Raw genomic sequence first — 16,257 nt, forward strand, 5'->3', positions numbered from 1 at the left:
GGGTGACTCTCCAGAGGTTCAGTTGGTCTGGTTAAGCATCCAAGAATTCAGATGTTTGTCCAAAGCTAGAGAAACCCCTGAACCTCAGTCTCTTGAATTTCTTGTCCCTGACCTGCTTTCCTTTCTTGTTTTTCCCATCCTTTTCACTGCACCAATGACACAGACAGACATCCCTATGGCTGCCTCCTTTTCCTGGTGTCTTTATGCTTTCTTCCATGTTGTCTGTTGCGTTTGAAATACCCTCCCCAAAACTGCACTCCCAACTACCTCCCTGGATTTCAGCTGCCTTACCAATGGGAAGTGAAAGGAGGGAAATGTACAAAACCTGAATTAACTATCAAGATAAGTAACTGCTTTGGGCCTAATCCATTCCCCACTGGGTGTCTTTCATTGAATGGAATGGGATCTGGACCAGGCCATTACTCAGTAACCTCATTATTATTATCCTTGTCCTTTCTTGCTTCCTCATCCTTTGGGTTTTTTGTTGATTTAATTTGTAATCTTAACATTTTTTTACATGATGAATTTAAATCATACACTTTTCAGGATAGGGACCACAGGTGGAATCCTAGCCTTGATGAAGTCAATGGGAGTTGTGTTATTGATTTCAAAGGGGCCAGGGTTTACCTAATGTCTTCACTAAGTTTTGTGAACTGCGTGCCATATATTTTGGCACTTGAAAACCAGCAGTAATGATCTGGCTATGGATCTGGATCAAAATTTCTTAAAAATTCAGGGATGTTCAGACCCTTCAGTAATCCAGATTCCTTTGGCATAGATATCAGGCTAGAAATCTCACAAAAATTACCCTCGTGAGTTATCTGGTACTTCCTGAGTTAGGCCTGGCTGGAAATACTATCAGAGTAGATTTTCTCACGCTACTGTCATACTGAGAGAAAGCATAGTCCAGCGATTAGGGCAGTAGCCTTAGAAACAGGAGACCTGGGTTCAGTTCCTTGCTGAATTTTCAGATTTTCTCTGTGATTTTGGGTAAAACACATGGTCTCTTTGTGCCATAGTTCTCCATTTGTAAAATGGGGGTAAAACATGAAAGATGGTGTGTTAATGGGGGCCACACAAATACTTAAGATAGATATTTCTGCTTTTGGATAAAATAAACAGGAAATTCAGAGACATATGAAAACTTTAACTTTTTTCAAAGCTCAAAAAAATCGATTAGCGTTTTGACTGAGGTTCAAACTGGGGGTTCTTTTATTGGAACCACTTTACCTATCTACTGTAAAAACTATTCCTAAATTACTGTGCTGAAGGTGCTTGTTTATCAATTTTTCTGATGGGGTTGCTGACTCATCCACTAGTTAGATTATGTAGGGCATCAGAGACCCACTGAATAGAATTTAGGGGCCCTCTGTGGATAAAATAATAAATTATATTTGCTGCAGTGCCCTAGAGTTGGCTTTCTTTTAATGTTCAGCTCTATAAAAAGGTAAATGCAAAAAGAAGTCCATTTATCACAGGCAGCACTTGAGGGAAATTGGTCCCATGTCTTTAAACAAAAACATATGAAATATGCACTTACATTCCAGTATTCATTATGAATTAACTTAAATCCTATTGCATATTTATGTAAGAATTAGTAACATACTCCGTGGGCGGTTCTTGATTTTCTCAGTCGTCCCGTATTTCTCATTAAGATTCTCCTGCCTCTTTTTGTTCTTGGCATTATCTCATTGTCTGTCACTTTAAAAAATTTTGTGAACAAGAAAAAAACAAAATCAGATTTTGACAGGATTTTCTTTTTAAAATATGGTTTTCAATCAAAGTTGTAGACTCACAAGCTCGTTCACTTCCTTTCTACCAACTTGCTATCCCTATGCTAATCCTTGAATAGTGATTTAGACTGATAGAACTTGGATGATCAATAGAACCATTGGAGATGTTATCCTTTTAGGTATGATATCGCTGGTCTAAAAAGGTGCCAGATTATTAGTATTGGAAGTTGGATCAGGCCCTGAACAGATAAAAGATAAGTACTAGATATTCATTTAGGCAGGTATTTTTAAGTTAGAGTTAAGTTTGCCATACTGCAGATAAACAATGGAAAATTTTCAAAATGTGTTTTATGCTGTATGCTGTGCAAAAGTCCCAATGCAAATAGTGCTTACAACTGCACATTAGGCATGTATTTTAGTTTATCAACTATAGTCCATCACTTGGATGTTTTATGGCACCCATAATTAAGTCAATGGGAGTTCTGCTTGAGTAAGGACTGTATAAGTAATTCAGGATCAAGCCCTGGTAACTACATCAAGCCCTGGTAACTACATTAGTAACTACATCCTGTGCTGAGCTGTGCTTAGTCCAGGACAGTGATCAATTTATAATGAAAGATGTGCCAGGGCTCAAGTAATTTTTTTACTTTCATAACTGACACACCAAGCCCAGAAATGCCAGGGCTATGAGGTGCCTAGAGATGCTGGACTCAGCCCTGGCAAGCCCCGGCAAAAATGAAGCACTGTTCCAGGACAAGGGAGGTGAAACGAAGGTGGTTTTCCCTTAGTCCAGGGATCAGGAGGCTCTCTGATGTAAGTTAAAGCAGTCACGATTGCCAATGGCTCCTGGGACCTTTCTAGCAGTCAGGGATTTCTGCGGGGCGAGGGACACCTGGCCATGTCTGCATTTCTGCTGCCTTTCCCCCCTACTTCAGGCAGGTGTGTTGTGGTGTATGAGCTTTTACATGTCTTTGCCACCTAGAATCCTCAGATGGTTGGTTAAACTGGTTTTATAGCTGCTTTGTGCTGCTGATCTGCACAGAGCAGCTGGAATAGTGCAAAAGAACCAATCTATTTTGTTTACGTAAAGTCCCCCATGCATTTTCAACTAGATGCAATTTTCTTCTTCCATTTTTATTTTGAAATATATTGTGTTGCCGTCCACCATTCAATGGGTGTCACATTCCACCTAGTGATATGCAGCAATGCCTTGTTAAAACTCTGCTTCCAAACGGAAAGGAGGGATGGAATGATTTCCCTGGCTCTGTTAGAGTTCACCACTCCTATGAAAACTCCTAAATCATCCCTGCCAAAGAGGGCATCCAGGGGTCTCATAATATTTTGAAGAGCATTTTTTTTTGGCCTTTGAAATACAAACTGTTGCACTGATTTGTAAGAATTTTCAAAAATTTCCCACTGGATGATACTCCCACTTCCCCCCTGAAATTACTCAAACTGAAACACGGTGCAGTACTGTAATAATATTCAGTGAGCCAAATTCAGCTCTGTTGCAAAGGTGCATAAACTCCTCTGAAGATAAAGCTCAGTAGAATTGCATCCCTTATACCAGTGTTAAATTTGGCAAAGTGTATCTGAAGGAACAAAGTATAAACACATCCAGCAAAGTGTGTCTTAATAAAAAATTGTTAGCAAGGTTTCTAGGTCTTTTTGCTCAGTGGCTTCCTTTGTTATGGTTATGAGAAAGTATGTGTGTTCAAATGGGGAAATAAATTAATAGATTCCACAGCCTCTCATTGTATGCTTTGCAAACGCACACACTCCAATGCAAGATTCATCCTGGGTTAATGGGAACGCTAAGATGGGAAACCCTTTTCATAAATACTGGTCCCAAACCTGCAAACACACATGAGCAGTCCCACTGAAGTAATCTAAGGGTACATCTATACTGCAATAAAAAACCTGCAATACCGAGTGTCAGAGCCCAGGTCAATTAACTCAGGCTCATGGGGCTCCGGGGTTCTAAACATGGCAGTGTGGACATTCAGGCTCAGGTCTCTTATTGTAGTGTAGACATACCCTAAATGAATGCCATCATTTGGCATCAGTGGAGGTTAAAGTCAGTGTGATGATTCACATGCCTAAAGTTGTGCATGGGTGTAATTGCTTGCAGGATGAGGATCATTGTCAGCACATCTCTGATTCCAGCTTCAGGGATGGCTGCATTTCTGTTGTTGCTGTTTTTGTCTAAAGTTTGTCAAGCACTTTGGGATCCTTGGAGACATTGTAGTAATGTGAGATATCAATTAATAATTTTAATATTGTAACTGTAACAAATTTAGGCCATTGGTTTATATTATGGAGAGATGGATTACAGTCTTTAATATAGCTTCAGAATGGTCTAATTAGATTAATATATTTGTATAATCTGTATTTTCTAATAACATCGGTTATGTCCTGTGTAAACGAGGCCTCACTCATCAAACTTTCCCATGCAGGTAAACCCGCAGAATTAATGGGAACCTTCTTCACCCTCACAGCCACTACAAATAAAAAGAACACAAACATAATCCTTTCTCTTAATATAGTGTAAATAGATTGGGTTGAAATGTCTCATTTGAAAACATTTTTGGGAAAAACTGGCATTCTCTAAATTGATATTTTGGCAGAAAACTTTTGTTTAAAAATTCTGGGTTTTTATGAGAAAAAAAAAAGAAAAATGATTTCCCCACCCACCCTGCTTTTCCATCTTTCTCTCCCTTTTCTCATTCCCCTCCCCCTTTTAGTGGCTGAAAATGTTTGAGATTTGATTTTGATTCTTATTGGGATCATTTTTGGAACATTTTTGCAGAACATTTGAGGAATTTTTTTTCATTAATAAGTTAACCATCTGTCAATGGGAAGCTTATAATAGAATGGTTCTTCTTTGATGCCATATGACTCCCTGTGTTTCTCATATTCTCCACTAGCCATGTCTTTCAATTTAGGGCTTCTCTACATGTACAGTGCTGTAGTGGTGCAGCTACACCATTGTAGTGCTTTAGTGAATCTAGATAGGGCCATATCAGGGCTGGCTCTAGGTTTTTTGCCGCCCCAAACAAAATATTTGCTGCCCCAAGCTCCGAGAGCGCAACTGCCCAAGCAAAAAAAACAAAAAAAAGAAAAAAGGGAGGTGGCCGGAACGCCGCCCCTGGAATTGTGCCGCCCCAAGCACGTGCTTGCTTTGCTGGTGCCTAGAGCCGGTCCTGGGCTATATCCACAGGCGCCGACTTTCCTTTGTGCCAGGGGGTACTCGACCCCCGGCCCCACCCCCACTCCACCCCTTCCCTCAAAGCCCAGCCCTTCCCCACCGCTTCCCACCCCTGCTCCACCCGCTCCCCTGTGTGCACTGCTTCCTCACTCTTCCGTCCTCCCCCCCAGCCTCCTGCATGCTGTAAAATAGCTGATTGCGGCCGGCGGGAGGTGCGGGGAGGGAGGGGGAGGTGCCAATCGGTGGGATTTGGCGGGGTCCACTGTCGAGCAGGAGGTGCTGTAGGGGAGGGAAAGCGCTGATAGGGGGCCTGCCAGTGGGTGCTCAGCACCCACCATTATGGCGATATCACTTCACTGTTTCCTCTGTAACAGCTGATTTAAAGAGGTGTCCTGGGGATGTTCTTTGTTTTGCTTTAAGCATAAGAGCTATGCAAACACAGTGAAACCTGAAATCCCATGAAACATGTCAAGCTTTCTCCTGTAGTAAAAACTTGAAACTCAGCCCAGGTTTACTGAAAGATTTAAACCTTGCATGATTTTGACTTGATTTTTAGTGGTTTTGACAGGGTTAGCCTTGAACTATAGGGCTTGATTGACTCTGAAACTCAGGGAATGTGAACCAGTACCAAAAACAATTTGCATAAAGCGCTGTCAAGCAAATATGCCAAATTGTTCACAGCTCTGTTAGTAAGATCATTGGCAGCTGCAGCGGAAATACAGAGCCTTGAACTCTGGTAATTTATTTTACTTTCTCATGCTGATTTGATGCTGATTGTTCACAAATGCAAAATGTTAAGGGTCATAATTCTCCTAAGGACAAATTCAGCCCTGATGTAAATGTCTATGTAGTGTCATAGGAATTGTCACACTGGATCTGACCAGCAGTCCAGCTAATCCAGTATCCCAGCTATGACAATGACTTGTCCCAGATGCTTCAAAAGAAGGTTCAAGAAACTCCATAGATGTTATGGCATAACATGTATAAGGAAAGTTTTCTCCTAGCCCAGACAGTCCATGATTAGCGCATGCCCTGAAGCATAAGAGTTTATGTCCCATTATAACTGTGGTGGGTCTCAATATCTATATCCATGTCTAATCCTTTAAAAATCTTGTTATTCTTGGCCTCAGTGATATCTCATGGCAGCAAATTTCATAGGCTAATTACTTATGGTATTTTTTTTAACAAAGTTTCTTTTTTTAGTTTTGCGCTTACTTGTCTTAATCCTGTGAACCAACAGGTTCTCAACCTTTTTCTTTCTGAGATCCTCCAGAATATGCTATAAAAACTCCATGTCCCACTTGTGCCACAACTATTTTTCTTCATATAAAAGCCAGCGCCAGCATTGTGGGTTGCAAGCAGCGCAATTGCCCAGGCCCCAAGCCACGGGTGGCCCCGCTAAGCTAAGTTGCCCAGGCTTTGGATTCAGCTTCAGCCCTGGGTGGTGGGACTCAGGGCCCTGGCTTCAGCCCCATGCACTGGGGCTTTGGCTATCTGTCCTGGGCCCCAGCAACTCTAACTCCAGCTCTGCTTGGCTACCCCACTGAAACCTGCTCACAGTCCCACAGGGGGCTCCTGGTCCCTGGTTGAGAACCACTGCTGTGAACAGTACCATTGGCTTCAGTAAGGGTAATCACATGAGTAAGGTGACAAGAATTTGACCCTTGATGTTTTTCTACCATATCCATTTTATTTAGTATATGATTTACATGGCAAACATTTTTCTGTCTGTTTTCATATCGCACAATGAAAATAAAGGCATACCTTAGCTTAGAGGTTGTTTGTGTGTTTGTTTATTGTCCTACAGATATCCCCACATCAGATATTACAACCCTTTACTTCTTTATTGCTGGGCTGCTGTAGTTACCTGATATGGATGCAAATCCTGCTTGTCTTATCAGCAGGATAGCTTCACTGAAATTGGTGGGAGTGCTTGATCAGGCAAGCAGGACTTTTAGCATAGACAAGTCTTTTACCATGCAACTTTCTCAGTGATTTGATAACTGTGGTTCTAACATGGGTCTAGGTGACAGGGTCATTGCTCCGAGCAGTCAAAACATTGATCAAAATAGTACCTACAACTTGCAATAAACAGTGCTATGGAAGATTTACATGCTGTATTGTGACATGAATATTATTTTTTCTTATAGGTGTTGAAATGGGTAGAAGAAGCAGTGCAGGCCTCCAAAGTGCATCTCCTATCCACAGACCATTTGACCTTGGCAGTAAATACTTGGCAAATTCCTTTTGATCCCAGTCTGAAAGAGGTCACAGTGTCACTGAGTGGCCCTTCTCCAGTAGTAGAAATTCATGATCCATTAGGTGAGATATCTATATATTCTTTTATATTTAGTGGGGGGAAAAATAAACAAGACAACCCAGCTTTGCACTCTCCAACAGGAAAGGCCAGGTCCTTTTCCCATTGAAGTCAGTAGACCAAGTTCTGCTTCCGTACACCTATGTGGCTCTGGAATAACTCAGCTGAGTTCAGAGAGTTACTCTGGATTTATACTGATGCAACTACGAGCCCGGTGGTAAAACTTTGATTGACTTCAGTGGGAGCAGGTTTGGGTCTAAACTCCTTTGTATTATTTTGAAACCTGGCTGATCAGTCTATAAGAAAAGTTGGAGGAGTATATAGCCCGAATGTTACTCAGCAGTTTAATCACATAATTCCCAGAAATGTAAATGTCTAAAACACTTCCTGACTTTTCTTAATTAACTTGCTTGCATGCAGGGTGCAACATTGCTAACTTCGAAGACTGGAATAGCTTGTGTTTATTCACAAAATAGGCACTGTTTCCCCTGCTTTATTGCTTATGCTCAAGTATGCTTTCCATGGCAAGAAAGAAATCCTTACAGTTCTAAAAAAATCTTACACCTTATGCCAGATTTGTACTGGCATAAATCTGAAGTAATCCATTGATTTCAGTGGAGTTACTCTGAATTTATAGAGCAGTAACTGGGATTGTTGTCTGGCTCAATATTTGCTTACAGGAGAAGCACCCACTTCCTTTGACATTTTAAGCAGGGGTGGCCAACCTGTGGCTCCGGAGCCACATGCTGCTCTTCAAAAGTTAGTATGCGGCTCCTTGTATAGGCACCGACTCCGGGGCTGGAGCTACAGGTGCCAACTTTCCAGTGTGCCGGGGGGTGCTCACTGCTCAACCCCTGGGTCTGCCACAGGCCCTGTCCCCACTCCACCCCTTCCTGCCCCCTCCCCTGAGCTGTCATGCCCTCTTCCCTCCCCCGAGCCTCCTGCACCCACGAAACAGCTGATTTGGAGGTGCCGGGAGGGAGGGGGAGGCCTTGATCTGCGGGGCTGCCGGTGGGCGGGAGGTGCTGGGAGCAGGGGGTGGGGAGCTGATGTGGGGCTGCTGACGTATTACTGTGGCTCTTTGGCAATATACATTGGTAAATTCTGGCTCCTTCTCCGGCTCAGGCTGGCCACCCCTGCTTTAAGCTATTGTTTTGGAAGTTGACTGGAAAAAGCCCATTTGAGAGTAACCAACTCTAAAATATGCTTTTCTCAGTGAAAATAAAGTTCGTAAAACTTTGAAAACAGATATGGGGGCTTTCCTCCTACTTGCTCCAAGAATGTATTCTGAAGTGGTGAGTCCTAGAATAATGAAAAAGGCCTATTTTGTTCATCTAGGGAGTGACCTGGAAGATCCAGAGTGAGATTTTCAAAAGGGCTTAAGGGAGGTGGGTGCTTAAATTGGTTAAACTCTCATTAAAAATCCCCAGTTAGTGCAGGATTGTTTTCTACAGCGGTTTTTAGTGCTTTATCCAATCTAGTATCACAGATGAATTAACATGAAGGGTTTCCTTTAGTGTGGCCATGAGGTATGGATCAGCCCCATTCTAAAAGTGATAGCACTGTAAATGGGCATTGCTAGCATGAAGGCATTTAGTCTTTTAATGCCATTATAAAGTCTTTTAATTATTTTATTCAACAGCTGTGCCCTCTGATGACACCACAACATACAACTTTTTTTTCGCTCACATTCAGTGGGTTTTTGGCTTTATCATGTCATATGTGTACAGAGGGGCTGAACATACTGGAATATGGTAGCTGGCCCTTACTAGTTGTGAACCAAACCAAAACCAAGAATCAAATGCACCTGAACCATGAGAACATTCCAATTCAAACTCTGCATCATGTGCCCATAGTTATTTAGTGGTGAAAAAAATAATGTAGGTTACTGATTTCGGATACTATTATAAATAAAGGTATTTTTGATAGGTTTATTACTCCTTTATGAGTTAGAGTCCTTAGGAGCCTGTGTAATTCTCCAGAAATTAAAATTCAAGATTGTGCGTTCTGGGCTCTGAGTGACTTTCAGCTGGAGATTTATTTTGAGCTCTTTAAAGTGTCTATGAAATGTTCCTTTTCACAGCATGGGTTCTCTGCAAGGCACCTGGTCAAGCCTTCCATCTGAGGCATTCCTCCTTTGTTTACAGGAAGGGGGACTTTGCTTAGAGTGTGTCTCTGAAGAGCACGATTAACACAGTTATGTGTGGAGTTCTGCCTTAAATACTAGCTCTGCCAGATGTGCTTTGTTTACCTTAAAATGCATATCACCCTTTGTTGTTTAAAGTGACTTTCAAATCATGGGTAATCTGGGAAAATGTGTTTAAGGGTTGCATGACAGTGCTTTCAGTTTATCATGTGCGGAAGCATGAACACGGACTGTAAACATGGACTGCCAGAGTTGGGTTTACTGCCCTGAGTAGTCCCTTTCACTTCAGTATGACTATTTGCTGGATTAAGCACTATATCCAGTATTCTATGATTTCAGGATCAGGCCCTGAATTAGAAAACAATTCCATCCCTTTGTTCTTTGTAATGTCCCAGATCCTTGGCTGTGCTGCTCAGCCGCTTGTGACACACCACCAGCACAACCCAGCCCCAACGCCCTCGTGTACAGCCCCAGGAAGATCACCCCACTTTGGTGGGATGCACCACCTGAGGCACAGAGGTCCCTATTCTTCCTCCTCCCTCCACTGTTGACATCAGGGGGAAGACTGGAGAGAAAAGGGCATGGCCAGCATGTCCCTCTGCCCTTTTTATTGTCAGCTGTATCAGTACCTGGTAGGCTGCTCTAATTTACACCAGGGACCAATCTGCCATGCTCACAACTCAGAATCAAAGGAATGCTGACCTGCGTTCTGTGCTTCTCAGCCTCCTCTGAGGATCTGTACCTCAGCCAATCGGCCCTTCTTGTTCATGTTCTAAGGGCCCGATTCTCATCTGGTTTAAATCAGCATAGCTCCAAATTAGTGGAGATATGTCAATATACATCAGCCAACAATGTGGCCCATATATCCAGTACCCATACTTGAGCCCTTTTCCTGCACTTGAGCCTCATTTGCTGTTTTGGAGCTCTTCCTCATATTGTTCAACCACTGATGGCACTTAATGATTAGCAGAGTAGGTCGTCCAGTGTCTGTTTAGAGAACCAATTCCAGCCTATAAACTTATCTGAGTACCAAAACATTATGAAAACTGGTACTCCCTTATTGAGGCAGAATGTACCTGATAGCCAGGCTAAATTCACAATGAGAATTTAAGGAGTTTGAACAAAAGTGGGAAAATTCCTTAAAGTTAAAACACTGGTGCGGCACCAACAGTTCTAACAACAGTGGAAATGCTAGTGGGGACTGGCTAACAGTGTTTCTACCACCATGCTATCTACCCTACTAAGGGCAGGTCTAGAGGACAGAAGGGTGAGCATGCTGGCAGCTGGTCAGTACTATCAGTGCCATCACTAATGGAAGAATTCTCTAAAATTCTGAATGAAAACTGGCCATAGACAGCATCTGCCACTGAACCTACACCTCTCATTTGGCATCAGTTTGTTCTGGGAAAGTTAGAAGAAGAGAAAGTTATTTGCCTGATAATTTGATTCTTATATCAGTAAGTCATTACTCACCACACAGAGGTGTATTAAGTTATTAAATTAATGGAAAAGGTACAATGTCTCTTTGAACATTTTTAGAATCCTGACAAAGAATTTCCAGTAACAGCTTGAAGTTGGAGATTACTGTAAATATCATAAAATGAGCTAGCTAATAAGTCATATAGTAACCGTATGTGTGACATGGCTAAGAGAAATATATTTACGCCATGTTTACTTGTGTTTTAGGTAAGGAGATAAGGAAAGGATCTGGCTTGAATGAGTTGCTAAATATCCATAACTCTGCAAAGGTGGTGAATGTAAAAGATCCAGAACCTGGAATGTGGACGATTAAGGTATTAACTTATTGTCTCTGTGTATGATGTGCAGTCACTACTTTTGATAGCAGTAGAATTAAAACTTTGCCCAGGTAATAGAAAAATTAGAGAGTTATTTTTGGTCAATTTCTGCCTGCTTGTCCTTTTCCTGTACACAGGAGCAAAACACAGTGGTCACGGTGTGTTTTTGCTGTGCTGTCAGAGAGCATGTGCAGGGGGAGACTGCTGCTTTATGGCTCTTTGTGCACAGTGGGACATGTGATAGAAAGGGAGTACAATGTGCAGGCCAAGGATTTGGTTTGTAGGCTTATGAACTGTGCAGACAATCTTTTATTTGATGCATTACTCTATGAATGAACATTGAATAGAGAGTGTAGGGCCCCATCCTTCAAACCTTCGAGCAGACAAGTACATTTATACATGTGAGTATTGTCATTGCATATGCATTCATAGGATTGGGCCTTAAAAGATTTAGACCTGGTGTACACTAGAAAATTAGGTCAGCATAACTATCTTGATCATAGGTGTGAAAAATACACACATCTCTGAGCAGCATAATTAAGCCAACCAAAGTCCTGATGTAGACAGTGCTAGGCAACCTAGCTACTGCCTCTCAGAGAGGTAGATCATCTACACCGGGGTGGGCAAACATTTTGGCCAGAGGACCACATCGGCATTGCGAAACTCTATGGAGGGCTGGGTAGGGAAGGCTGTGCCTCCCCAAATGGCCTGGCCCCCGCCCCGTATCCTCCCCCTCCCACTTCCCGCCCTCTGACTGCCCCTCCTCAGAACCCCTGACCCATCCAACGTCCCGTGCTCCTTGTCCCCTAACCGCTCCCTCCTGAGACCCCCGACTCTAACTGCTCCCCCAGGACTCCACCTCCTATCCAACCCCCCCTGCTGCCTGTCTCCTGACTGCCCCGACCCCAATTCACACTGCTGACCCCTGATGGGCCCCCCAGACTCTCACGCCTATCTAACCTCCCCTGTTCCCCGTCCCCTGACTGCCCCCTGGAACCCCCTGCCCCTTATCCAACCCACCCCCCCCCCGCCCGCCCCCTTACCATGCTGCTCAGAGTGGCAGTAGCTCGCAGCCCCACCACCAGGCCTGAGCCAGCCACGCCGCCCTCGCTGCCCGGCAGGAGCAGCGGGCCAGAGCGCTGGTGGTGCGCTGAGGCTGTGGGGGAGAGAGAACAGCAAGGGAGGGGCCGGGGGCTAGCCTCCCTGGCCGGGAGCTCAGGGGCCAGGCAGAACAGTCCCGCGGGCTGTAGTTTGCCCTCCTCTGATCTACACTGATGGGAGAATCCCTTCTGTCAGCGAAGGTAGTGTCTACACTAAAGCACTACAGTGGCACTGCACCACTGTAGCACTGTAAGTGGAGACAAGCCCTTAGAAACCAATGTAATACCAACTGTAATACCATGTAATTACCAACTTGTAATGTTGTACCAACTTGTTTAGCAGCAATAACAGAACAGGAAATTGGTATTAAGTGAATTAAGGGCCACTTTGAGAACACCTGTTCTTCTTCGAGTGGTGTCCCTGTAGGTGCTCCACTCTAGGTGTGCTTGTGCTCCCTGTGCCTTTGGTTGGAGATTTTTCATAGCAGTGTCCATTCGGCCTGAAGATGCATGTTAATCTCATGTTCCATGCTGTTGTTATATAGCACATCATGGGCGAACTGCTCTCAGTTCCTTCTCACCGGCCTTGGCCTGAGGTGGAGCTTTAGCAGTTGTCCTTTTTGAGTTTTACGGGAACTGTGACCCCTTAGCTCTTTTAGTAGTTAGTTTATTATAGTTGTTCTTAGCAGTAGTTAGTAGTAGTTTCAGCTGTTGTAGTTTAAAAAAAAAAACTTAACCTCTTCCCCAAAATTATTTATTTATATAGCTTTTATATAGTTTCTCCTGGTTTCACACACTGTCTTTTGTATCAGGAGGTAATCCCGGTGAGTGAGAGACACACACGGTGTATCTGTTGCCTCAGGGAATCTTATATTTCCCAAAAGTGCAACTTCTGTCTGACATTAAAATCTAGAGCCAGAAAAAATAGGGAGATCAAACTTGAACTCCTCATGATGGAGAGCTCACTAAGTGCGGCCTCTGATGCTGGCTAGGAGACCCCACCCCTCATATGCCAGTCTCAAAGTAAAGTCTGCTGCCTTCACTGTCTCCGAACCGCACTCATCAGGGGCATCTAAGAGGAACACCCAAGATTCTTCTCATAAGACTCCCAAAGACTGTCTCTTGAGTTCTCCAGGTAGGGAATCTACCTCAAAGGTGTCAAGGTCTCCAATGACTTCAGCCACTTTGATGCCCACTGCTGTTTGGTATCCATGAGACTGCTGGCCCCTCAGATACCAAGGGCACAGTTAAGTCTAAAGACTAAAAAAATCCCAGGCTCCAAGAGGTCCTCCTCTTCTCACTCGGTATTGAAGAAGCCCCCTTTGGCTTCATCTGGACTCCCGTTGGAGCTTTTGGGATTTGTGGTACCGTCAACTCCCTCACCAACTGTCGCGTCGATGCAGGCCATGGACACAGTACCGACAACACTCTTGGTATTGCAGGAGTTTCACTTTTCCCGAGACCTCGCTGTGTCTGAGATGCCTGACTCACCATTGCTCAGCTCTGATATATTCTGGGTACCGAGGACCTCCAGATCTTCGGATTTTTGCCCAGTACGGACAGTTTCATGTCAGGTTTCTTCTGGTGGTTCACGATTTCAGAGTGACTTGGAAGAGGAGGATTCTGTTGAAGATCTTGCCTCAGTCTCTCAAATATCTATCCAAGGTTCTCCACACCATCTCTATAGAGGCTGTCTTCCAGAGGTCTCTGAGGAAGTTGATCTTACTCCTGAGAGACATCCACAGCTGCCATCTCACTGGTATGAGCACTCATGGATGCCTCCACCCATGCCATATATACTTGACCATACTGGTACCCTTGATTGGCCTATCACCAGCAATTCTCTAGGGCCTCAAGCACTTCCCATCAAAGAGATAAACAATCTTCATCACCCTTCCTCTCCCAGAGATTGAAACATCAGGAAGAACCCTTTGAGGAAGGTAGGACTGATGAAGAGCTCTCTCCACTAGCTAACATCTCTTTTTCATTTCTGGATGAAGTGATCATGCCACCTCCACCATCTCTGGCTGATTATTTTAAACAGTTCTAAGAGGGTCACAGATTCTTTGCAGCTCCCTCTTGAGGAGATTAAAGAATCACATCGTAAGCTTCTTGACATCCTTCATACAGTTTAATCCTCTTGGAGTCTGAAAAGGTTATTTTGCAGACCCCTTCCTCAATTCCGCTCACATGCAAGAGAGCAGACAAAAAATATTATGATTCCTCTTAGGATTCAGAATTTTATTTTCTCATCCGTCTCTTAACTCTTTAGTGGTTGAGGTGCTTAACAAATGTGGAAGGCAGGATCACTCTAAATCTCTGTCCTATGATAAATACCATAAGTGCCTTGGCCTGTTCAGTAGGAAATCATATTTGTCTGCTACTTTACAGTTCAGAATCGCCAATTACCAAGTGTTAATGACAAAGTACAACCATACGAATTATATCAAGCTGAACTCCTTTACTGAGTATACATTCTACCAACAGAACACAGAGAGCCATTACATTCCAGAACATCTTTGAAGGCCTCTCTCAAAGCTGCAGATACTGCCACTCATTCAATTTCTATGGTGGTAGTTATGAGGAGGGCCTCCTGGCTTCAGCTCTCAGGATTTCCAAAGGAGATTTAGAATATGGTAGAGGACCCCAAGAGGTCCCACCCCACCAAATTCTTGGATTCCAAGAACCTCAACGCAAGAGACAGGTTGCAGAGGAGAAAACCAGCCACTTCCCAAACTTCAACCATACAACCGTCCACCTTGAAGCACCAATTTTCATGTGGTGGTCAAGATCCTGAGCTGCCATCTCCTTTCATACCAACTGCAATGTTCCACCTGCCATCTTCCCTTTAGCAACCACCTTTAACACTTCTGGCAGGATTGGGAGTCTACCACTAAGGACAAGTGGGTTTTGGGGATCATCTCCACAAGAGACTCCATCCACTTCATTTCTCTTCCACCTGCCAAGCCTCCTTCCCCATCCCTCTTCAGGGACACCCCTCATGAGAACCTGCTATGACAGGAAATAGACTTTCTTCTTCTCTTGGGTGCTATAGAACTGATTCCCATGCAGCACAGAGGAAAGGGGTTTTATTCCAGGTATTTCCTAGTTCCAAAAGGAATGGTGGTTGGAGACCCATCCTAGATTTAAGACCACTCAACTAGATCCTAGATTTAACTCAACCCATCCTAGATTTAAGACCACTTTGCGAAGACAGAAAAATTTAAAATGATGGCACTTGCAGCAGTAGTTCTGTCACTGGACCAAGAGGATTGGTCCTCAGCCCTCGAACCCCAGGATGCATATTTCCATATAGCAGTCCACCCATCCCACAAAAGGTTCCTAAGTTTTACTGTCCATCAGGACCACTTTCAGTACAGGGTGCTCTCTTTTGTCCAAACATCTGCCCCAAGGGCCTTTTCAAAGATTATGTCAGTAGTAGCATCACATCTCCACAGCAAAGGAATTCTGGTATTCCTTTACCTAGACTGTTGGCCTCTGAAAGGTTGCTCCCTGGATGTAACTTCATGGGCAACTTGCAAAGCCATAGACCTCTTTCTCAAATTGGACCTGCAATTGAACATTCAAAAAATCCACCTTAACCCCTTTGCAAAAGTTAGAATTCGTAGGAGCTCATCTTGATTCGAGGGTGGCAAGAGCCTACCTCCCAATTCACAGATTCATGGCCCTATCCAACATAGTCAATACAATCCAGATCACTTCTCAAATTCCCAGTCAAGAGCTATCTTCAGCTGTTGGGGCATATGGCAGCTGCTACTTTCATTATAGACCATACAAGACTGCAAAAGTGATGCCCTTGGGGGTGGCTCAGGACTGTTTAGTCACAGAAGAGACAGTCTAACTACACTACTTTCCATACCCATCTTCATAAAGGAATCTCTCAATTGGTGGAAATACCCTCACAATGTTTGTGGGGGAGTCCCTTTCACCTGTCCT

General features: G+C 43.7%; 1 protein-coding gene across 1 annotated transcript in view; it reads left to right on the forward strand.

Annotated features, from left to right (window-relative positions):
* Window positions 1–16,257, forward strand: part of HMCN1 (hemicentin 1) — a 325,430-nt gene that overhangs the window by 84,529 nt on the left and 224,644 nt on the right. Inside the window, exons 5-6 of the mRNA XM_073356688.2 lie at window positions 7,092–7,263; window positions 11,091–11,197. Coding sequence (XP_073212789.2) covers window positions 7,092–7,263; window positions 11,091–11,197 — 279 coding nt within the window. The remainder of the gene's footprint in view (window positions 1–7,091; window positions 7,264–11,090; window positions 11,198–16,257) is intronic.

This window comes from Lepidochelys kempii, chromosome 8 (genome assembly GCF_965140285.1).
Source record: "Lepidochelys kempii isolate rLepKem1 chromosome 8, rLepKem1.hap1, whole genome shotgun sequence".
Taxonomy (NCBI): Eukaryota; Metazoa; Chordata; order Testudines; family Cheloniidae; genus Lepidochelys; species Lepidochelys kempii.